Source organism: Artemia sp. Qi Xiang Cuo, chromosome 3, assembly GCF_049724085.1.
Source record: "Artemia sp. Qi Xiang Cuo chromosome 3, ASM4972408v1, whole genome shotgun sequence".
In the NCBI taxonomy this organism is placed as follows: Eukaryota; Metazoa; Arthropoda; class Branchiopoda; order Anostraca; family Artemiidae; genus Artemia; species Artemia sp. Qi Xiang Cuo.
In genome coordinates this window covers 30,181,477-30,207,078 of record NC_142796.1, presented here as the reverse complement: position 1 = coordinate 30,207,078, position 25,602 = coordinate 30,181,477, and the positions used below count along the sequence as shown (strand labels likewise).

General features: G+C 36.6%; 1 protein-coding gene across 1 annotated transcript in view; it reads right to left on the bottom strand.

The window, feature by feature from the left end:
* Positions 1 to 4,033: 4,033 nt before the first annotated feature.
* The window catches only part of LOC148953985 (inhibitor of Bruton tyrosine kinase), an 85,335-nt gene continuing 63,766 nt past the window's right edge, over positions 4,034 to 25,602 (bottom strand). The window contains exons 11-14 of the mRNA XM_089086064.1: positions 18,503 to 18,522; positions 14,920 to 15,100; positions 8,184 to 8,310; positions 4,034 to 4,431 (exon numbers count right to left, since the gene is read on the bottom strand). Of these exons, the coding sequence (XP_088942190.1) occupies positions 8,191 to 8,310; positions 14,920 to 15,100; positions 18,503 to 18,522 (321 nt within the window). The 3' untranslated portion in view covers positions 4,034 to 4,431; positions 8,184 to 8,190. The remainder of the gene's footprint in view (positions 4,432 to 8,183; positions 8,311 to 14,919; positions 15,101 to 18,502; positions 18,523 to 25,602) is intronic.

Below are 25,602 nucleotides of genomic sequence, written 5' to 3'. Positions count from 1 at the left end.
ACGAATTTTTGCAACTATAAGTAAGTGATCACTATTACCCTGGTCAGCACCCCGAAACGAGTGGCAAGTAGAAACCGACGACCTCCATCGCCGAGAGATGCTGACATAATCAATCATTTTCTTTGTGACACCGTCGTTACTATACCAAGTATACTGATGAAATCGAGGTCTTTCGAAAACTGTGCAAGAGATAACAAGCTGTTGGGCGCTAGAGGACGGAAGCAAACGATTTCCATTATCATTTGTTACGTCTGGGGCAACAGACGTCCCATGACGTCTTTCCATATGCCTGTGGGATCACTAACGGTAGCGTTGAAGTCCCCAAGAAGAAGTAACATATTAGAGTGAGTTAGAAGAAATCAGTTGCGTGAGGTCTGTGTAAAACTGGTCCTTAACATCGGGGTCAGCCTCATTTGTTGGCGTCTAGCATACAACTACAAAGAATCTTCCATGAATGTGTCTTAAGCAGACTCTGAGGAGAAGCTTTGTTATGGCGTTATCGTTAATAAATCAACAAATAATTATTAATTAATCAACAAATAATTCTAAATAAATTACAAATAAATGGCTTAAATTGAATAGTAAAATTAATAGTAATTAGTGAAAATATTAGTAAAATAGTAACCATTCTTGGTTTTTCTATACCGGCATAGAATCCCACTTTTGTAACACTCACTGTTTGAAATATGATCAGTCTAAAGGTATCACGATCAGTCTGGTGGCCAGCGTTTAACAACAACCCCCCCGGCGAATACCCCCTTGGAAAATACCCCCTCCCCGCGGAAAATCTGTCCCCCCCCTGGAAAATTTTCTGAGGGCGCCCTTGCTTAGTGTCATTCAAGTTTCACTGACTAGGTGCCAGTGAATCTTCAGCAATACCACTCGCTGGGTTTAACGCTAGATAAGTAGTTAATGACGATTTATAAATGCCTGGAAACGAATCCAATTCGGTAAATGGTTTACCAACATCTTTTTCCGTTCTTTTGCGAGAACTAGGGTTATCCGAAAGTGATTTAAAGTTAGTTTCCGCCACTTGGTGCTGAGGGTGATCAACATAGAAAAAAAAAACTGTACATCTCGACATTACTTTACACCAGTTTTTTGACTCCAAAACAATTGCAGACCAAGGGGGATAAGTTTTGAAGCTAGCGAGAACAATATTAAAAGCCTTGAATTTAGTATGAATGATCGTAGCGAAAAGAATAAAGAAGAGCGTAGCTATGGGAATAAATAATTACTTATCTTTGAGTGGGACATGCCCAAGTGTGCAGTGGCAATCAGCTTATTGGTGCTGGCCTAATGGAGCGTAAGTCCTGCAAATTTAATCTCAACTGTACTCTGACATCCAGTTATCCCAAATTCGCTAAAGCAGCAGCTATTCAAAAAAAAACTCTTCAATCACACTCCAGCAGAATATCAAATTGAATCAATTATCACAATATCAATTCCTGTAGCAATTAGAGAAAGATACAGTTATTATAACCAAGAACCTGTTTATCGAAGATACCTTGCTGAGAATGCAGAGTTGTTCACGGAGTGAATGCTATTTCAAGACTGAAATAGTGCTCTCAAGTCTTGTGCTCTAAAGTCTTTGAAAGTTAATGATTAACAATTATTTATTTTAATTTTTAATGATAATTCACGGAGTGCTACACTCTTCTCTACTCTCAGTACAGCTCGATTGCAATCAGCACGCTTGATTGCTCAGAATTGATGCAGATTAGCTAGAATTTATATTTGTTTCGTTTCGTGCTATATAGTTATGACCAGTGCGTTGTTTTGTTTTCTTTTTTTATACTCTCCAATTTCGGAGGATAAAATACTGTTTGAATCGAACTGAACTTTGCATTCACTGCATCTTTAATTGATCAAACTCATAAAAACTGCTGCTGCAGAAAATAAAGTTATATTGATTAGAAATCAAGTGAATTTGAATGGGCATTTATTCCACTGCCTATTCTGAAGCCGTTGAAGGCGACAAAGGATTATTTTCACTAAGAAAACAGCGGATAGCACAAATCGTCGCTGTTGCGCCTTAAGTTCGTACCTGACATTGTCAAACTTTCGAAATAATTACCAAGAGCGTTTGTTGATTCGCCCTCAAAGGGAGGGTTAGCAGGGCACTTCAATTCCCCTGGTCTACATTACTCATCTGATCCCCCTGTCGAGAGAGAACAGCTTAGAAAACAGTTTTTGTGAATATCTTCTTTTTAAGGGACAATTTTCAGGGTAACTTTTACAATAATTTAAAAATCGGTAATCTAGTTTTATCTATGTTAGCAAGTAATAAAGTTTTGTACAAAAAGCAAATACCAGTCAAAGACTATGTTTTCACAATTTTAAATTCTTTTGTTGTAAAATTAATATCAATAGGTTTTTGGAATTGGAGAAAAGAAGTTATTTATTCTGAATTTGGCCAGTTAGATTCTTTGTAAATACATGTTTTCAGATCAAGATTTCAAAATTTAATTCATTAGTAGCCTATATACGAATTCAGCTGATTATTTATTTATCTTTTCTCTCTGTTACCTGGATTTGGACCAACACCATTTAAGCTAGAAACTTGATATTTGTTGAAAATAATTTTAGAACAAGGAAAATTGCTATAGATGAAAAACATTTCCACCACGAAAATCGGTTGAAGAAACACTTTTAGAAATTCAACTTGAATGACGTCAGAACAGCCAAAGTAATCGTCATAGCGGCTTAAAGTTTTAAGTTGCGCACTCGCATGCTCTGTAATAATCAGTATTATACTCGCAGATGTTTTTTTCACAAAAGATCAATATGATGCACTGTTCAAAAAACTGCATTAAAAAAGACAATTACACGAAAATCTTCTCAAGTATTTTGCAAAAATGGAAAATCTTTTATATTGAGATTGATATAAGTAGCATGGAATACATCATTTTCGTGGGTGGGAATAGTGCCAGAGAACGGTCTGAACTTCAACACTTACGCAAAGAAGGAGACCGTTATCATCATTACGCTGTGGCATTAAGATGGGATAATTAACTTCAATTTGTGTCCTACTTCCTACTAGGGTACTCAAAAGTAAAGTAATGGGTAATAAAGGTAGTAAACATTTTCTTATTCTTGCTCAGTTTTTTTTTTAATTCTGTGGTTTTATTCTTTTGTTCATTCTTTACTTTGTTCATGTTAAAAAGCTAATACTTATGTTCGTTACACCGCATAATCTCCGTTGGGGATTATTTTGTATTATTTCGTTGCAACATTGTTCTGTATGCACGACTTGAGTGAATAAATTGACTCATTCATATAAGAGGTGTTTAAAACTTCACTGTTTGTATGGTTTAAAGATGAATTTAATTAAAACTCTTGTTTAAAGAAACTGGGAAACATGGTTCTTCTAAGGACTAAAAAAATACAAGCACCCCCTTGCATTTGTGTAGTTTCACCTTCTTGTAACAAATTTATTGAAAAAAAGGGCAATAGACGTCCTAACCTTAACCTAAACAAACATAAGGAGCTAAAATACACTTATTTTAAATACCCAAGTGCCAATTTCTACTTAAGGCACCTTTTTGCAACACGCGCTGCATCTAGATGAGGAGCTTCAACCTCTCAAAACCTCCAGTGAAAGCATCTCTGTGCGTACATATACAGAGGTTGTCCTCCACAACGAGCTATAATTCAGTTTCTTAAAAACTATGCATTAAAGCTGGATAATTTTGTTTTTTTCATTTCTTGAAATATAGCCGAGAGTTGTCATGCTCAATAGAGCCATACCCTTGGACTACAGTTCACTCAGCATGAATTTCTAACTTGAATAAATACTTGAAATTCCAATTTTTGGTAATAGACTAACAAAACATAAGATGTCTACAGTTCGTTTTCAAAAGTAGTTAAGAATTAACTCTGAGGGATTTATTACTAGGATGCAATGCAGTCAATCTAAGGTGCATTTACAACCATCGTCTTTCAGCCTAAAAGGTGAATGAGGACTTCCACGACCAGTTTCCCGTTAAATTACAATTTTAAGCCTCTTTAAGACTACTAGCCCTCTCTGTAGTTGTCTCAAGTCTCACGCAATTAATTATTGGGCCTATATATGAAAACAATACAGGAATAATAGTGTGATCATGAGATACTTTAATCACAACCATTCAAAAGTAGATAACTTGAAATACTTGAGATTTAGCAAGATGATGCTACCACGTCTCTTTTACATGTCTTGAGGATGCTTTCACAAGAAACTGTAGAACCTCAGATGAAGTCATCCCAAGACAAAAAAAAATTATGTAAATAAAGCTTTTTTATTTACAGGACGAGAATTTACTCGAAACACACTTCAAAAATAAAAATCCAGTCGTCTCATTTTAGATAAATAACAGCACAAAACAATAAAACGAACCATTACCATCACATTTGAACTTTACATACTTCAAACACACTGGGAGCCTCGACAACCTAAAAAGAAAATCCATAGAGAAGAAAGAAAAACAAGTTACAGAGAAAGACTAAATCGAATACGTATTCTAAGTGCAATGTCTATTTATCGTCACTTCATGCTTTTAATGTTTTTTTTTTCCTTTCACTTATATAATATCCCCATGCTTACTTACCAAACTCTTATTAACCATTGAGATAAATGTGAAAACAATCCAATAAATCAACTTGAAAATTAAAATAAAGCGTGCTTTTAAGGGCACGAACGAAATAGCAGGGAAGAGGAAACATAATTATCTGGTTTAAAAATATATGGGAGGATAATCGATTTTATATTATCACAAAAACTGCAGTATCGTTTACGGTATTTAGGCAAATTTCTAACAAATTTCCATTTCCTTTCAATTCACGGAAGTAAAATCAGCAGTCCAAAATAAAACCGTCTATGGCTCTGAGAACGATAAGTAAAGAGCGACCCTTTTTATTGGAAACTGAAACTCTGAACAACTAAATTTAGAAAACAAATATATGCGAAAAGATGCTATCTTTCATGCTGGTTACATAGATATGAAATTCCAAAAGTTTAAACCTAAGTTAAAAACTTAAACTCAAAATTTGCAAAATTTAAGAAAAAAGAGAAAAGATCCCCAGATATATGTATTATCTAAACAAGACTTACACATTCGATTTAAACGGAGCCCTATACCAGAGGTGTCAAGCCCCTATCTACAAACAATATGAAATTTGGTATTTTTTCCGAGAAGGGTGGTTACTGATACGTGTTTATATTACTCATCAGCAGATTTCGCACCGGAGTTATTGTGTCGAACCAGCAATTATAGCAACAAAAGAAACTACCTAGCAGCATAAAGCCGAGTCTTGTCATTTGGGAGCCACTATACAACAGTGTTGGGCAAATATGGTAATAATGCCACCAATAAAAAACTCAGAGACTGTAAATTGGTTTAGAATTACTGAAAAGCTATTTATATAACCTCTAAGTTTCAGTGGCCACACCATCAAGCAGTGGCACATCCGTTCCTAAGCAGTCTATGCAGTCTCTATAAAATGAAGAGCTTTTATAGACTGTTTATTCAGTAATGCTGACAGTTTTACAATATAGCACAGTCGCACTATTAGAATTGTTGAGCAATAGTGGATCTTTTATATGAGAAAAGGGGCGGTGGGGAGGGAGGGTGCGTCAAACCTAAAAAAAACTACATTGTTGAGCTCAAACTCAATATTTTTTTGAAAAGTTCTTTTTTTCTATTTTTACTATATAAATAAACGCTATTAAACTCTCACTCACACTTCCTTTACACACTTTCCTTTACTTTCTCGTAACAATAATCACAAACAAATACAAAAAAAAAGAAAAAAAATCCCAAATAATAAAAACAATCACCTAATTCTACACTCAGACTCACACACTAACTTACTCTCCAACACTCAACTTACCTATTCTTCCTTTTTCGAAACGCAAATTCTCCGACCAAAATTTACCGGACGGCAACCCTACATGCCAAAAAAAATTCAGACTCACAGGTTCCCCAGCCAAAATTTAATAGCCGGCAACCCTGCACATTGACACTTTTGGCTACGTCACAGGTGACTCATACGGTTTCCTACCATTTATACACTAAATACAAACAAAACAAAATAAACAATACTCCCAAATTAAACACTAAGACTCACTCTAACTCCTTCTCTAAATTCCACACACAAACTCTCCCTTCTTCACACCAAATTACATACAATTATTTATTATTTTTTCAAAAACAACCACCATGAACAGCGTTGCAAGCTATGAAAAGTTCTTTAGATATAAAGGAAGGGTGATTTACTCTCTGGACTCGCTTCATTTAGAGGAATATATCTGGGCTAAACGTAAAATAAAGCTGCTGAAAGGATGACACTTCTCATCTTATTGCAGAACAGAAAGTTTTAACAAAAACTGAAGGTTAAAAAAAAAAGAATCAAATAAGAAGGTTAAAAAAATAGTTGACCTCATCGTAATAAGCAGGAGGGGAAAAAATATTGATGGATGCTTCCATTCTGCTTCCATCAATATTTGGGCTAAAGTTTAACTTTTTACCCGAACGTTCTAAGGATGAAATCTCTAAGTTTAACATAGGAGCAATATTATAGAAACCTCGATATTTTTTTTTTAAACTTTAAATGTTTAAAAAATCAACTTAAAAATAAAACACCAAAAATCGAAGGGTTAAGGAGGGTTGTAGTCTCCCAGCACATAGGATGATTATGGTTCCTTGTAAGTTCTAACTTGGCTCTTTGTTTTCGTTTGAAAGCCGTGTTTTTCTAACATTTGAATTAACCAAAGGCAGGATCGAACTTCATAGTATGGCACATGGATTGCAATGAATTTTAATTTAGAAGTCCAGCTAAGCCTAGAGCAAGATCTGTGACCAATCCTAGACTTAGGCTACTTTGGCTCAGCCCAAATGAGTTATCATGAACATTTTTGGATGTTTGCAAACATTCTAGAGGTTGTTGTAACTGATAATTACAAAACTGTAGCTATTGTTTGTTTACTATATTCCATTTTATTAACCGAAATCTGGGGCAGAACTGAAGTCGGTGCTTCATTACTCAGGTCAGGCCTCTATGAATCTAAAGTTGGGGCAATAACTTGATAATTTCGGTACCCAAAAAATTTGAAGCAATCTCAAGAAATTCAATATGCCGATTCCTAATTTCGGTGCTCAGGAAAATCAACAAAATAATGTAGATAACACGAGCATATCCGTGTAATGGGTATATATGCAATCCTTACTTTCAAAAATCGTTTTACTGGGAAAACACAGTAAATAACATGGATGGTACGGCCTCTACCAGAAAATCCTAAAGAAATCCTAAGAAGGAAATATTTATGGCTGCTACAAAGTATCCGTGGTTGAACTAATGAAGAAAGTCGGAGGATAAATTTTCTAGAGGCCCCACCCCTTGGATTAGTCACACCAATTGGGAGAAGGAGGAAGGACTCGCAATTTCTCTTCCCCGAGAGATTTTGAAAAATGCCTTATTTGAATCTTCAATTTTTTCGTCGCAAAGTACTCAAACGCCCCCAGCCTAAATATCGTAAATACTTTTTATTAATATCTTCACTAAAAAACACGAAAAATTCTGGAAGATCTTTTGAAATTCTCTCTTGAAGAATAATCCCCCAGAGTTCATAGAAAATCATTTCTTTTCTTTTAAGAGAAATATAACCCTTTGAATAAAGTTCTGGGTTGAGTGTATATTTACACCAACTGCCATGTTCTTCCTTTTGGTTATTTAGAGCTTAAAAAAAGAAGAAAAATAAAATTTTATACAGCTAAATACTGAATTTTTTTCTTAATTTATTTTCCCTACTTCTCCGAAAAGTTTAGAAAAATATTTATTTTAGGATACAAAAAAAGGTCCAGATCTATTCAACATCAACGGGAAACTTTGAGACGTTATCAGACTAGTTCAGTATTGCTTTTGTCAATATTAGTTTCGAGTTACTCTAGTGCTGAAAACTAAAAGATATCAATATTCAAAACGGCACAACGAAGTTTAGTTTCGAGATGTCCGAGCTATTCGTGATTTTCTAACAGTTATTAATTTTTTTCTGAACAGCTTTGAATAAATCATCATCGACACACTAAATAACTGAAGGTTTCCAGAACAGAGTTTGTTCTAAGGAACAGAATCCATTTTAAATCCTCGAATAGCCCATTAATCGTTCCAAGGATGGTGAATTATTACTAGTGACATCTAAAAGTTACCTTAGTATCATCGAAACCAAGTCGGTGTCATTACAGTCGTGACAACACGTTCAACACAAACCCTTTCATCAAAGTGAGAACCAACTCCGTAAAACTCTGACAGCTCTTCTATCGCTTGATCTTCAATCTCAAAATAAAATATAATTAAATATTTCTAAATTTGTAAAAAAGTCTGTCCGGAAAGAGATTTGCTTTTTCTAGGCACCTAACAGAGAAATTTATTTTGAATAAGCGATATTTTTATTTATTTTATCTGTGAACTTTCTTCAGACTTTTCGGCCAATATTTGCGAATAAAATGATTATTATATAACATTTAGATAAAGCAATGAACGGCGAATAAAACGACATGTTTATTTCTTGACTATCTCTTTGTTGATCTTAAGATTCTACATTCCCCCTCCCTCCCAAACATCGCTTATACACTTGTATTAACGCTTAACAAACTTGTCACTAAACGCTGAACACTAAACAAAATGGAACAAGTTTACATGGATCTCACAACACTTGGCAAATGTCAATAAAGTTCATTGGATGGAGAAGGGGAGTAGGTAGATAGCCTACTCGAGAAGACTGAAGTGCAAGTTGAGCCGTATTGCCTGGTGTATGCATAGGAAGAAAAAAATAGCAAAAACTATAAAAGAAAGTAGTGTAGGTTGATAAGTATCGCCCTTTTTGGCTGAAATCGTTGTTTTGTGGCAGAAAATGGCATCTGTTATCGAGCAGTCTCTTTCGCAACTTAAAAAAGTCGCTTAAACTTATTTCCCATCATAGGAACCGCTATAGTGTTGCCTATCGTAAAGGCCATACGGCTCCAATGTTTTACTATTATTTATTTTTTTCCCAGAGACACTTCATATTAAAGGGGTCGTCGTATAAGCTTCAAAGGGGGCTCATTTGATTGGAAATCGAGAGTTCTAGTACCCTTCTTAAGGGTCAAGTGATTCGAAAGCAACTAACACCCCTTCCACGCCCAACATTTCCCCAAACACATCCCATCAAAATTTTGAGATAGCCATTTTGTTCTACGTAGTTGATTTCCATATAGAAATTATGTTTTTGAGGAGGACCCTCCCCCCACAACACTCAGGGCAAGGATTGTAAGTTATGCCCTGGGGGCATATACGGTTTTTATGGATAGCTTCGTCGTAGAAACTTCAAAAAGGGCTCATTCGGTTGGAAATTCAAAGGTCTAGTGCCCTTTTAATAGTCGAAAGTGATTGGAGGGCAACTAACCACCTCTCGCGCCCACCTTTTCCCCAAACACATCCAATCAAAATTTTGAGATGGCCATTTTGTTCAATGTAGTTGAAAATTCTGGAAGCTAGGTCTTTGAGGATGACAACCCCCGCCCCACAGCCCTCAAGGCAAGGGTTGTAAGTTATGACCAGGGGCATATAAGGTTTTTATAGAAAGCGTTGTCGTAAAAACTTGAAAAAGGGCTCATTCGATTGGAAATTTAAATGGCTAGTGTCCTTTTTAATAGTTAAAAGTGATTGGAAGGCGACTAACATCCCTTCCACGCCCACCTTTTCCCATAACACATCCAATCAAAATTTTGATATAGCATTTTTTTTCAACGCAGTTGAAAGTTCTGGACAATATATCTCTGAGCAGGACAATCCCCCCATAGTCTTCAGGGCAAGGGTTATAAGTTATGCCCTGGGGGCATATAAGGTTCTTATGGAAGGAATGCTCGTATAAATTTCAGAGACGGCTCATTTGATAGGAAATTGAAAGTACTAGTTCACTTTTAAGCGTCAAAAGATATCGGAGGGTAACCAGCCCCCCCCCGGCGCCATTTTTTTTCCAAATGCATCCGATAAAAATTTCGAGATAGCTATTTTGTTAAAAATAGTTTGAAGGTCATATAAAAAAAACTCCGGTTTCAACACAAGCCCCCAGGACCCAGGGGCAGATATTGTAATTTATACTCTAGGGGCGTATATTTTTTCCATGGAAGGAATATTTGTATAGAATTCAAGTAGGGTTCATTTGATTGGAAATTGAAAGTTCGAGTTCACTTTTTAATAGTCAGAAGAGATCCAAGGGCAACTAGCCCCCCTAGCCTTCTTTTTCCAAACCCATCTGACGAAAACTTTGAGGTAGACATTTTGCTAAAAATAGTTCAAAGGTCTGATAAAAAAAACTCCGGTGTCAATACAACTCCAAATGCCCGGGGAAAGGTGTTCTAAGTTATGACCTAAAGGCATGCATGTTTCTTATGAAAGATATGCTCGTATAAATTGTTCTAGTTCACTTTTAAGAGTCAAGAGATTTTAGGACAGCTAGCCCCGCCCCTTTTCCCCAAACCATCCGCTACAAATTTTGAGACAGCCGGTTTTTTGAAAATTGTTCAAAAATTAGATAACAAAAACTCCAGTGTCAACACAGCCCCCTAGGACCCAGGGGGTAGGCATTGTAAGTGTTGTCCTGGGGGCGTATATGGTTCTTATGAAAGGGATGCTCGTATAAACTTCAGAGGGCTCATTTGATTGGAAATTGAAAGTTCTAGTTCACTTTTTAAGATTAAAAAATATCCGAGGGCAACTAGCCCCCCCCCTAAACACCCTTTTCCCACAAGCCCATCCGATAAAATTTTTAAAATGGCCATTTCATTTAAAATAGTTCAAAGGTCAGATAAGAAAAGCTCCTGTTTAGACACAACCCCCAGGGCCCGGAGGCAGGCGTTGTCAGTAATGCTCTGGGGGTATATATAGTTCTTATGGAAGGGATGCTCGTATAAACTTCAGAGAGGGCTCATATGAATGAAAAATGAAAGTTCTTGTTCACTTTTTAAGAGTCAAAAGGGATCGGAGGGCAACTAGCCCCACCCCCCCCCCTCTCCGCGCCCTATTTTCCTCAGACCCATTCGATAAGAACTTTGAGAGGGCCATTTTTTTCAAAATGGTTCAAAGATTATATAACGAAAACTCCGGGTTCAACACAATCCTTCAGGGCCGGGGTAGGTGTTGTAAGTAATGCCTGGGGGGCATATACAGCTGTTGTGGAAGGGATGCTCGTATAAACTTCAGAGAGGGCTCATTTGATTGGAAATTGAAAGTTCTAGTTCAGGTGTTAAGAGTCGGAAGATATAAGAGGACAATTATCCCCCACGCCCCTTTTCCCCCAAATGCATCCGATAAAAATTTTGCAATATCCGTTTTGTTAAAAATAGTTCAAAGGTTTTTTTTAAGATGAAAAAAAAAAAAACTCCGGTGTCGACACAACCACCCAGAGTCTGGGGGCAGGCGTTGCAACTTATGCCCTGGGGGCACATATGGTTATTACGGAAGAGATGCTCGTATTAACTTCAGAGAGGGCTGATTTAAATGGAAACTGAAAGTTCTAGTTCAATTTTTAAGAGTCAAAAAAGATCGGAGGGCCCCTAGCCCAAACCCAAGCCCTTTTTTCCCAAACCCATCCGATACAAATTTTGATATAGCCATTTTTTTAAATAGTTCAAAGGACAGACAACAAAAAATCCGGTGTCGAAACAACCCCCAGGGCCCAGGGGGCAGGCACTCCAAGCTATGTCCTGGGGCTGTATATGGTTCTTACGATCGGGCTGGCCGTAAAAACTTCAGAGAGGGCTCATTTGAATTGAAATTAAAAGTTCTAGTTCATTTTCAGAGATTAAAAATAGATCGTAGGGCAACTGGCCCCTCTTGCCCTCCACGCCTTTGGGTTTATTGGATGGAAAAACCCATCCGATAAAAATTTGGGGTGACCATTTTGTTAAAAATAGTTCACGGATCAGATATTAAAACTCCGGGGTCGACAAAATCCCCCCAGAGCCCAGGGACAGGCGTTGTAAGTTATGCTCGGGGGTATATATGGTTCTTATAGAAGGGATGCTCGTATAAACTTCAGAGAGGGCTCATTTGTTAGAAAATCGGAAGTTCTTGTTCACTCTTAGAGTCAAAAGAGACTGAAGGGCAAAGAGCCCCCCCCACGCTCTTTTTTCCTCAAACCAATCCAATAAAAATTTTTAGATAGCCATTTTGTTAAGAACAGTTCAAACATCAGATAATACAAATTCCGACGTTGACACAAACCCATTTTTCCACTTTGATACCAGTTTTGATACTTTGATGAACGTTTGATTTTTTTAAAAAAAAGTTTGATTTTGAAATAAGGAATTTTTAAAAACTTGAAACTTTTTACAATCAAAAACGATAAAAAATAATAAAAAAAAACTTTCAAAAAAATAAGTTTTTAAAATAAATTTAATGGCAATTTAAAAATTAAGAAATGCATATAAAAATAACTTTTAAAATTAAAACTAAACACGACCAGATATTACTAATAAAGAATAAATGAACCCCAAAACGAACAGAAATTAAATAAATAATCATAGCAAAAAACATACAACAAGTAATAATATAAATAAATAAATAGATCTTAAAGCAAGTAATGCTTAGATTTAATATGAAAATCAAGCTTAAAACGAAAAAAAATATTTTGCTATGGAAGTATAAATGAAACTTAAAACAAACAGAAATTAAATAAACAATCAATGCAAACAAACATACAATAGATATTAATGCAAATGAATAAATAAATCTTAAGACGAGTGAAACTTAAATTGAATATGCAAATCAAGCTTAAAATGAACAAAAATTACTACAAACAAGAGTTTGGATATCGCCTCTTTCTCTCACTGTAAAAGTCTAACACCTACTGCGTCATTCGAGGTGGGAAAACCAAAAACCTCCAGTTAAAGACTTTAGGTCATGACTAATAGTTGGGCTTTCTTAGAGTCTGCTTTCACCATAATTTTGGCACTCTTCGGCAAAAAATGCCGTTTTATAAAAAAAAAAAAAAAAATGACAGAAAACAGCCCATCACTATTGCTCAATTTCTATTGTTAGTGAGAAGGGCACTAAATATTGTGACTTACATTCAGATGAGCCCTCTCCCAACATTCTAAGACCAGAGGTTCAATACTATCAACTTGGGGAAAAAAGAAAAGAAAGAGACACATTAGTCACAAACATTGCAAAAACTGGTTTTTCTTGTTGTTCATGGTAAGGGACTATAAGTATCCAGTTTATGACTTTTGACGATGGTATTTTCAATGTTTTACTTTTCATTTTGATTTAACATCCTTTATTAAGGATTTTAGTTTCTTTTTGAAACTCTAAAAAAATTGTTTCAAAATTTGCAAATTATTTTTCTGTTGAAAATCCTACTACGTTTAAGCAAAGCAAAGGAGTCTAGATTTTAAAGAAATTCGAGAAACATTATGATAGGTAAATACGAATGCATACAGAAGTGCAGAAATTATGTCCGCCAGCTACATATGAGAATGTGAACTGCGAATCCTCTTAAAGAATCTTCAAATTAACAAACTTTTCGGAATAAAAATGTGTCGAAAACGTATGATCTTCTCAAAGCCACCAATCTGGGAACTTTTGACTGTAAGAATCTAAAACTTTTGCCAAAAAATGACCTAGACCTGAATTTTAGATGCCAGGTTCTTCAAGTTTCACAAACGCCAGGTCCTTCTGCAAGTATAAGCAAGCAAGACTCTTCCAGTAAGTCTTTATCCACCTTTGTACACACAGAGGGAGAATATATAGAGCGATCATTTACTACAGACCTGTCATTATTCAGACATACAAAAGAAACTCTGAGACTAACTCCAGCATGCGACTTGTTCAAATAAAAAAGACGTGTTCGACTGCATGCTGTAGTCTTTACAGATTTTTCCCATTTAAATGGCCCAGCCCCCGAAAAAATATTTTCCAAGCATCGATTTTTTTTTTATCTCATGCACCAAGAAAACGAAATAGAGGAGAAAATAAAAATAAAAAAAGAAGACAAAGAAAATAGAGGCAATAGGCTTAAAAGCTGGTTTTAAGACTGTATAAGTCTTCTAACCCTTCGTTTCCCCTTAATAAAATCTCTAAAACCAGCAAAACTCACGCGTTAAGCTGAATATGATTCGACTGACTTTTTAATAATAATAATAATAATAATAATTTATTTGAACCCTCTATACATACAAAAAATGCACTTGGAGGAGTATGGAAAAATAAATTTATAAACACTTATAAGCACTATATAAACAAAGTATAAACACTTATCACAAACACTAAAAAAAAGGAAAAAAACACACTAACAATGACTCATAAACGATTAATACATCCCAACGGAAAATCTACGACTGATTCAGATCACTGTTTGAATCTTCCTTCTAAAACATCCATCTTATCACATATCTCAAAAACACCGTAACGTTCGGAGATATAATTGTTACGAAACCAAATAGGAGCACGAAGAAAATACTTACACAATTAGAAGAAAACAGACCGAATTTTCTCACGACCAGAATTGGTCCACAATTCTCATAACGGAATCAGAAAAAAAATCTGGGGAGCAAAAAACGAGTTATAAAGCTGACCAAGCGTTTTTTTGTCAAATTGACTTTTAACTCTAGAAAAATATAGAGCCCAGCTCTAAAATATACCTCCTCTCCTCGTGCCTCTTTTACCCTAGAATACAAACCAAGAGAATCAGACGTTCTGATCTGGTATGATGGTATTGATCTCAAACAAATTCTTACAAGAGCGCAGGAATTCAAAGGGTTTCTAAGAACTTAGGCTTAAAGGTAAAAACGGAAAAATGAGAGTCCAGAGCTGTATAATAGCAGAAATTGCTTTAGTGGTTCGGTGACCAAAAACTGGGAATTTGCATATATATAATAGGAAATAAAGAGTTTGAATACTTACTTGTGTTAAAACGAGCGGTTTTGACTTTGCTCTAATCAGATTTTGACTTTGCCTCATTTCTTCTTCAATTATATCAATCAGTTTGGCTGAACTTGAAGTAACAACATTCGCATAAGGTGGTGATTTCACGGGTGAATATACGGCAGCTTGTTTGTCATGGGGCACTGCCATTGGTGTTGATCTATAAAAAAAATATAGCTCATCAGAGGGGGGGGGGAGGGGTAGTACATTCACACATAGAAGACAGCCATTGACACATAAAATCTCTCACTTAAAAAGTTTCTAAAGTCGCCCGATCGGTGCTATAACTCGGCCTTAACGCTCTGTTTTGGATCCCCTGGAGTGATACCCGTAGGGTTCAGGAAACTCCTGCAAAAAGTAGGCATTAATATTTTACAATAGGTTAAATGTTTCATTTGTACAGAGGGATAATCGAGCTGGATGGTAAAGAATTGATGGAGCGCAGAATCTAGCCTAGATTTCTAGCCTAGGATGATCGAGACATGCATTCGAAGTTACATTTGAGGAGAAATGAATTCCCAAAAGAGGTTTCTAGACTCTCTTGATAGCTCCATCACTGAAAATAAAATTAAGATGTCAACGCGAAACTTTAGATCAGGTGATGAGTAGCTCCTTGGTCTTGGATCCACTGAAATTGACCATTCAGGCACCAGACCCCTTTTCTATCTCTAAGCGATCCAACTGTAGGGATAGGGAAGCTTGTAGAATCATCATGTTTATGGACAGCTACATGGACCGTGGTATCGTCAGGAAAATTGCGCAGAGGTTTGATGAGATTTTACCCCATGTTGTTCTAGAACACCGGAAAAAGGGTTCCTCCAAGGATACAACACTGAGGAATACCAATCTTTACTAGTCACTCACAGGAAATAAGCGCATCGAGAGCGACACTGCACTGTCTAAGTGAAGAATGACGAGGGACAATGCATTATATTTTTTTTCCACAAAGGCACATCGTATAGACGTTGTCGTAAAACTTCGAAAGGGGCTGATTCGATTGGAAATTGAACTCTGTAGTGCCCTTATTAAGGGTAAAAAGTGATTGCAGGACAACCAGCCTCCCCCCTCCACACACCCCTCATTTCACCAAATGCATCCAATCAAAATTTTGAGGAAAGCTGTCCCCTCCTCAACGCCTCGCTCTTTACGGTAAAGTTTTTTACTGTTCTGAAAAATGGAGTTGTGAGAAAGAGTCAAACTTTAGCGTAAGGATCGAGGCGTTGAGGAGGGGACAGCCCCTTTCATATAAAGAATAATTTCTGTAGTTTTAAGTTTTAATATTGCTCCTTACTTTCAGTTAAAAAAAACCTTGTTTTCTAAATTTAATTTCTGAACGTTTTTGAATTAATACAGGTTTTGATTGGGCTCAACGTACATGAATAATTAAAGCGAAATTTGCATATTAATTTTACCTCTATTTGGTTAAATGGCTTTCTCGAAAGTTCTTTAATTTTATTTACGAATGTTTTTATTAGTAATAAATATACGTAACTTAAGAATGAACTTCCGTAACGAACTTCTATATTCATATATTTTAATACGTATATTACGGGGTTAGCCCCCTAGTCAATACCTCACTCTTTACGCTAAAGTCCGAATTTGGTTCCAATTCTCTCAAAATGACCTCTTAATCACGAAGACCGTTAATTAGAATAAATAGCTATTATGCAAGTACTAAAAAAACTTTAGCGTAAAGAGCGAGGTATTGACTAGGGGGCGAACCCAATCATATACGTAATAATTTCTGTTCGTTTTAAGTTTTGATGTTGCTCCTTACTTTCAGTTGAAAAACCTGCTTTTTTAATTTAATTTCTGATCGTTTTTTCAAATGATGTTGGGAAATCCGGCACCCCCTTCATAGCAATGTCCGTTCCCCCATGGAAAGATCCTCCCACGTAACCCCCGCCCCCACTACCAAGAAAAAATCCCCCTGAAAACGTCTGTATACTTCACAATAATCAATACTACATGTTAACATTGAACAAAATTAATAACTTGCAGCCCTTCCCTCGGGGACTGGGTGGAACTAAATCATCCTGAAAGACATAGTTATTATATTTTCGGCCATGTTGAACAAAATGGCAATTTCAAAATTTTTATCGGGTGACTTTGGAAAAAAAAATGAGCGTGGGAGGGGGCCTAGTTGCCCTCCATTTTTTTTTATCAATAAAAAGGGCACTAGAACTTTTAGTTTTCGTTCAAACGAGCCTTCCCGCGATATTCTAGGACCACTGGGGTCGATACGATCACCCCTGGGGAAAAGAAACAAAACACGAATAAACACGCATCCGTGAGCGTGATCTTTTGATATTCTAGTACCACTGGGTCGATAAAACCACCCCTGGAAAACAACAAAACAAAAAAAACAAAAACAAATAAACACGCATCCGTGATCTTTCTTCTGGCAAAAAATGCAAAATTCCACATTCTTGCAGATAAGAGCTTGAAACCTCTACAGTTGGGTTCTCTGCTACTCTGAATCTGACGGTGTGGTTTTCATTAAGGTTCTATGACTTTTATGAAGTGTTTTCCCCTTTTTTCGAAAATTAGGCAAATTTTTTCAGGCGTCTAACTTTTAAAGGGTGACTAAAAAAGGACTAAACTTGACGAAACTTATATATTTGAAATCAGCATGAAAATCCGATTCTTTTGATGTATCTATTGGTATCAAATTTCGTTTTTTAAAGTTTCGGTTACAATTGAGCCGGATCGCTCCTTACTTACAATTCGTTACCACGAACTGTTTGATTCTACTACTAGTACTAATACTACTACCTTAACCACTATTGCAACTATGCCTAAGGGTATAAAGGTGAAATTAAAAGGGATATTGAGGGAGAATTTTAACTAAATCACAACGCTTCGTATGTATGCAGGTTGTCAAAAGGACGTATCAGCAATATCTTAGGAACAGTTTGGCGTTTCAAAAAAGTTGAAATTTAAAGGGCTTGTTGTGGGGGATGTTGAACTAAACAAAGACATACCCCTCAACACTGAACTACCCCTCAATATCCCTCAAAGTTTCACCTTAATACACATAACCTTTTTGAACACACTCAGAATCAAACATTCCCCTTTTCCTATCGGTAAATTCTGTCATAAAAAACAAATTGTAAAATTTACAATCTTTATTTTTGGGCTTTGGGGAGGGGTTGTATCCCCAAAGGCATAGTTACTAGACCTTTTGCCTGTATAACACAATCGCTTTCCAAAATTTTAATCAGTGATGAGGGGAGGAGACATTCTAAAAAGGGCAAAGGAAGGCCATTGCAGCCCTCAAATCATTTTTCAACATCCCCCTCAACATACCCTTTAAGTTTCAACTTAATACCCTCAGCTTTTCCTTAGATATTGCCGATACGCTCTTCTGATAATTAGCATGCACATGGTATGTTTTGATTTTGTTCGGCATTCCTCTCTAAAGCTGTGGAATGTTATGCGATCCGTATACGCATAGTTATTTAACCTTAAGACTTTTTTGAACAAGATGGCTATTTCAAAATTTTGATCGAATGTTTTGGAGAGAAGGCAGTTACAGAGTCCCCTTTTCTTAGAACCTTACTTTTCCCCTAAAGATAAATCCTGAATGTAAACAATGGATAAATTCCATAATTTACAATCCTTGCCCCAGGCTGTGGGTGGCATTGCATCTCTGGAAGCATAGCGTTAGACCTTTTGACTAGTATGAACAAAGTGACAATTACAATTTTTTTTACCATTGTTAATAAAAGGGGGGATATAAAAAGAGCAAGGAGGGGAGGGGGGACAGGTTTCCCTCCAGTCTCTCTTCAACTACCCCTCGACATACATTAAAAGTTTCGACCTAATGCCATCAGTTGTTGCTTAGATATTGCTGATATTCTCTTTTCACAACCAGCAAGGACAAGGTGTGTTTTGATTGTGTTTGGCATCCCTCTCAACATTTCCATAAAGTTTCACCTTAATATTCTAAGCCTTATATCTTAACAATGGAAGGGGGGTTATCAACCCTGGAGGCATGGCTACTTTACTTTTAGACTGTTCTGAACAAAATGGCTATCTCACAATTTTGATCGGTTGCGGGTGGGGGAAAAATGACGTAGGGGAGGGGGGGGGGCTGGTTGCCTCCAATCATTTTGAATCTTTAAAAGAACACTAGAACTTTGAATTTGCAATCGAATGAGTCCCCTGTGAAGTTTATACGACCACACCTTCTACATGAAGTGCCTCTGGGAAAAATTATCAAGCAATACAACATGGAAGCCTTATGGCTCTTTACTGTAGACAACACTATGGCATTGCCTCTGACTTAAACATGAGAGTAGACCTTTCAACTTCCCCTCTAATAAACATATTAAATTATCCAGGGGGAATCTGAGTGGGCTTATGCGGGGGGAGTTTTCCAGAAGGGGGAATGCCTAGCAGTTCGCTCTAAAAGCCTTCTTACAGTTGACATAAACATAAACAATAAAACATGGAAGCCTTATGGCTCTTTAGCGAGGGGTTAACAACTGGGCATTTTGAGGGACACCTGGAGGCATGAGGCACGGAGGCATTAAAAATGGACAGGGAAGGAAATTTATAAAATATTCCAAAGGGCGCAATATGTAAATATATACAGCTTGCCTGTTATTCGGTATCTGTCGAATATTTCAGCACCTTCAAAAGCAATTTTTTTAAACTTGGAAAAAATCATTTACGGGTTTATTTGGCAAGGAAAAGAACCCCCAAGACTGAAAACAACTGATATGTACCTAAAGAAGAAGAAAGGAGGACTGCAAGTTGTTGATATTCATGCAAAAACTAGGTAACCCTACGATGGCACTGATGATGTCACTTTTTCCTATTAGACATGCTCTATTGCAACCGGTTTAAAAATAAAATTCCGGATTTTCTTCAAAAAAAATTCTGAAATTTCAAAAAAATTGCGGAACAAGGTATTTAAGTTATACAACCTAGGGCTGCGCGGTATGACGTAAAAAGCAAGGTGCAAAATTCAAAGTACCGTGAAATGTGGTTTTTAGTTGTAACTAACAACTGATTGTCAATATTCCTAGTATTATTTCGACGTGAAAACGTTCTGGTGGATTAGTACGATCTACGACAAATATTTTAGGCCAAAACTATTCGCCAAAGCTCCGAAAAAACGTGTCTACGCATCCACGTTTCATCGTTATTTGAATTTCCCGCCCAAGAATTGACGTCACGCTTCGTAGCCCAATTCAATATGGGTTGGCCAGCGGTAAAAGTTGCATTTTATCACGTCTTCACACGTTCCTTTCCCTTTTACCATACCTGCTTTTCTGTTTAGTGGCTGTGCCAAGACGCACCCTTGGATCTCGAATTCTCAATTGTACTAAAAAAAAAAAGGAATCTGCTGCTTTGACACGAAAGAATCCGGAAGAAACACAGATCCCTTTTTCCCGAATGTACTTAGAATCCAACTTGCTTTGTATTAAACACAGGCCATTGGTTGTTTGGATAGAAAACAATAAGGTAACAGTCAGAAAAACTGTTGCTACTGAGTTATTAGTAAAAAGCACTAAGTAAAACAACCAACTAAAAAAAAATAACTAGGTTCTCAGATATTTATTGATACGTTTCAGTAACTATTTCGATAATCACAGCTCAAATGACAACCCTAAGAAACTGGACAAATGAGCTTCAGTTAATCAAACTAAGCTCGGTTAGCACAAGTAGAAACACTAAGTCTTCTACTACTAAGTCTTCTACTGAGCATAATAAGTTTTCCGATGGTATTCATCGCTTCCACTGCCCTAGATCTCGGAATGCATTCGAGACTCATAAAATTATGTCAAGAACTCAAGCGACTGGGGGACGAGGGGCACACGCACTTGAGCTGGAAGGACCAGCCCCGCCGTGGGTGGCCTCCTCATCCGTAGGAGACACGGTTCAAGATTCTGTTCAGTTCTGTGCCCTCATGCACGTCGGTATTAAGGTTATTTTTGTTTTTTTGTTGATGGGTTGGTTGTATTTTGTTTTTTTTGTTGATTAAGGTTGGTCGTAAAAAGGGCTGAAAAAAAAGGAAAAAAGAAGGAAAAAAGTGCCACTGCAAGAATGGGTTTCTTGTGGATGGAGGACGCCCAGTCTACGGGAGAGCAAATAGTTTTTTTTGTTTTAAAAAATTTTAAAGTTGTAAGAGTAAGCCTTTTGGAAGACCACCTTTAAAATTCGAATTCGTATTAGTGAAAATTGAAGGATATGAATTTTAAGAAATTGACATAAAAATGCCACCGGAAAAGCGTCTCCTAAAGGGGGAAGGACACCCTGGAACGGGGGGAGCGATAGATATTTGGCAAGAAAAAAGTTAAATGGTAGTGTGCCTTCATGTCCACTAATACATTGACTGGTATATAATATTTTTTTTTTTGAAGTTTAGGTGATAGGATAACGTATAAAGTTGTAAGATTTATATGTATTTTTATTAAAATATCACCGAGTGGAGAGGATAAGGGGAGGAAAAAAAAATAACAACTACCTCTGAAAAATGTTAAACAAACTTCCTTCTGTTGACACACAAAACATGGCGATGGTGGTGGTTATGGTCGAGGTCAGTTTTGGGTTGAGGTGCCATTTTTAACATGATGATTGCGATGCTGACGAGACATCAAAAAAAGTAGAACACTTTCTTCTGGATAAATGAATTCAGCTTTGTGAAGACATCTGAGTCAAAGCCAAAGACAATGTTGGTGCCGATTTACAAACAAATGGGTTCTGCTGAATGCATGATATACAGGCTGGAGTCACAGTAACCCTGGTCTACCAATGCGGCAGTTAATGTGAGATCAGCATTCACCCGGAACCACTGGCACAGAATTCCTATGTCCTCAGGGAACGGCATCGCCATATTCTGCGTGTCAACAGAGTGGCATCTTCGCCCAGACAAGTAGCCAAACTGTATGACCCGCCCAACTAATACTCTCTTTCCCCTTCCAACCGGTCTGTAAACGCACCATTCACCGATACAAAATTCCGATTTCACACCGACCTCTGCATTGGTTTGTGGCGACTCACGTAGTCCTACTCGTCGGCCCTGGACCATCACCCGTTTTAATTGGTCCCTACTCAGCTTCTCAGAGCTTTCCCTCAGAAGCCACAACAGCGTGGATATTTTTATTGGTGTTATGGAGCCGTCAGAAGTCTTGACAAGACAAAACCTAAAATTCTTTATGTTCGTCACAGGCTCACTAACCCAATTTTTCTCAACTTGGTGTTTCACACAGTGAGCAATCACTGACAAATCTTCAAAGATGCCGTCACTTTCCGAGCCCGATTCAGTGTCAGTCGTGGAAGCCTTTTCCTTCTTATCTGACAGAGTATTTTCCTCTGAGTCATCGTCTGAGTCACTGTCGTGAAGTACAGAAAGAGGAATATTCGGTACTTGGTGACCGAAAGCAGAAAGTACGTTGTCGGGTATCAAGGCTTTCATTATTCGCTGGCTTTCAATAAGAGCTCGCCCTAGCTCGAGCTTGATTTCATCGTCCCCGGGCAAAGAAAAATCGGAACTGACAGACACAACACCAATGAATCTAACTCGCTTGGCCTTGGGCAAGGACAACTGTTCATTAGAATATTGAGCTTCAAAATCCGTTATACTTTCATATCGACAAATTCGATGTAGAAGTTAGATGAACGAAAAGTTTATTACAGTACTGTAAGTGCTGGTTTGAGACCGCATCTTCCTAAAAAAATCTTCACACGGTTGGCTATTCATGTCAGAGAGTTTGAAAAGACGTTCGAGCCCAAGCCGTTTGAATCGACGAATGAGAAGCACTAGGGAATGCATATTTATCTCTAGGCAATGGTAAAAGTTTGTGGTAATAAAATTCTCGTTCAAAGCATAATGTCCACTTTTTAGGACCCAGGATCTCCAATGTCGAACGCAGTAAACAACACGACCAAGTAAAGATAGCGTCTCAAGAGGAGAAAGTTTGACGTCGTAAAAAACGTGCCGTACGCTTTCCATAAGCCAAAGATAAAACTGTGTTCCTTCGCATCCAGGAACACGCTGTTTCAGGTGTGCCAGAGGCACGAAGGAAGGGACACCTGCGACGGTCAGTTATTAGCCCCTCGGTTACCTTTGGGTTACTGCCAGATTTTTGTATTTCCTTGAAGAGCTTCTTTATTGAACAACGTTTTTTAAAAATTATTTTCAGTTCGTCTTTGATTAACTTTATTTTTTCTATTAGTTAATAAAAAAAATATTTCTGAACTTTTTTTTCTGCACACAAATTAATATTTTGGCTTGTTATTTATATTTCACAAAATACCTTGCTACACATTTTAATAATAGTTGAGCTATAGAGCTTTGGATGGATGGGTAGGGGGAATTTGCATAATTATCTGGTCTTCTAAAGGGCTGAAGCCATACTGACCCAATCATGTTACAACCATGAATATAGACGAATTTCAAGTGACAATTTCATTTCAAATATCTTATTTAATATATATTTGATTAAGAAATATTATTAAGAAATAATTTTAATTTTAGTTAAAAAGAAAAAGAACATTTACAAAGAAAATTTTAGTCATTAAAAGAAAGGGGGTTATTGAACAAACCAAAGGGAACTATGTGAACAGTACTACTGCCTCTACTAAAATTGCTCCCGCTGCTTCTATTGCCACTACTTTAATTAGAAAGAACAGGGTTACCTTCCATGTCTTGGGGTCTCAAATGAGTTTTCTTTACCCGCATTTTCCGACCAATTTACTAGTCGAAAAAATAATTTTTTTTTTCAGGAAAATGTTTTTTTTACCTGCATATTTAAGAGTTATGGGTTACTGCATTTCTTAGTGTGGATGGTAATCATCTCGTACTAGGTTGCTAGCTACCGCTGCAACCCGGATCATCCGGGTTGCAGCGGTAGCTAGCAACCTAGTAAGAGACGTCATAGTAAAGAACGAATTCTAGATTATGATCACAGAAGTTACTGGAACCTAGTAAAAGACGAATCACAGCCCATAGTAACCACAAATAGAAAAACTTTCGAAGTGTTTTCTTTCAAAATCATCATAGTTTTCTGTATTTTTCAGTTTTCTTTTCATTTATTTCATACACTCCTCTCTCTGTGTATAGAGGGCATGTATGTATAGAGGGCATAAATAAATTATTATTATTATTATAGCTTGGCACTGGAACATCGCAGAGAAATGTTTAACGGCTCATTTTAAAGCGAATTGATGTTTTAAAAAAAACTTAATTTTTTAAATATATTCAATTTTATGACAAAGTGCATTTTCCTATAACACATCTTATATCTAATGTTATTAACATCAGGAATGTGTCACATCTACATGCTTTTGTAATTAAAAAAAAATATTTAAAATAATATCAATATTTTTACAAAGAACTTTTCCCATTATAAGAAGCTTTTAGACACAGTTATGTAAAATGCAGCAATGTTTTGAGGGTTTTACCAAAAAATCTGATTTGTTAAGTGAAACTAGAATAATTACTAAAAAATTTAAATATAATAATTTTATTTAATTGAAAACTGCAAAAATATCTAAGGTGTCTTAGCATAATTTTAATTTTTTCACAGTGAAGAACGAACTAAGTTGTAACAAAGCCTTATAGTAAAAACCAAACTCTAGTCCATAGACACTGAAGCACCAAGGAAAAAAAACAACTTTATTTGGTATATATAATTGTTATCTGGAGCAGCTTCAGAGGTCGGTGGATCGAAACCTAACCAAACAGCACTAGGACTAAGGCCCAGCGAGGTTCGATGACGTTTCGATCCATCCATCTCTGGGGTATGTACCCAACGCATCTTCCGCTGCGCTAAGCTGCTCTCGTCAATGATTATGATCAAAATGGTTTATGATGTGTTATACGGAAGTTTTGCTAAATCCACAGTCGTCTGGTGGTAAAGTTCTAGATGAGGGGCTTCTTGTTCTTTTTGAAAGTAGTTGTGTTAAATGAATAGAACTTTCAGGTTTCGTGATTCACCGGTAGCTGCAACATTAGTGCAGCTGTAGCTACAATCTTTTAAAAGATGAACTATAGCCCATAATAACCAAAATTTGAAAAACACGCTTTGAAAAAAAGCTGCATAACGAAAAAAATGCCATCTGAATCTGATTCAGGAATGGTAATTCTTATTTCGTTTAATCTTAAAAATAAAAGTTTATAAAGAAAAGAAAACTATGATGGTTTTGAAAGAAAACATTTTGAAAGGTTTTCAATTTTTGGTTACTACGAGCTGTGATTCGTCTTTTAATAGGTTCCAGTAACTTCAGTGATTATAATTTAGAATTCGTTCTTTACTATGACCCGGGTTGCAGCGGTAGCTAGCAACCTAGTACGAGATGATTACGTCCCACACTAAGAAATACAGTAGCCCATAACTCCTAAAAATAGTGTCAAACCGAAACACAAAGTACACTATTACAACCGCTTTGTCCGAAACTCTTTTATAGGAAACTTATAGTCTCTTGGCTTGAACAACAAAGAAAACTTTTTGGCTTGAAAAACAAGAAAATTTGCTTGAACTACAACATTCTGCTTTTACGGCATCTTTTTTTCGGTTTTTTTTTCTCCTCAACTAGCTGGGCACTGGAAAATCATAGAAGGCTTTTTAATGGCTTATATATCGGAAATTGCTACAGTAAGTGCCTTTTGTAATAAAAAATAAATAGTTTTAAAAATAGAATCAATTT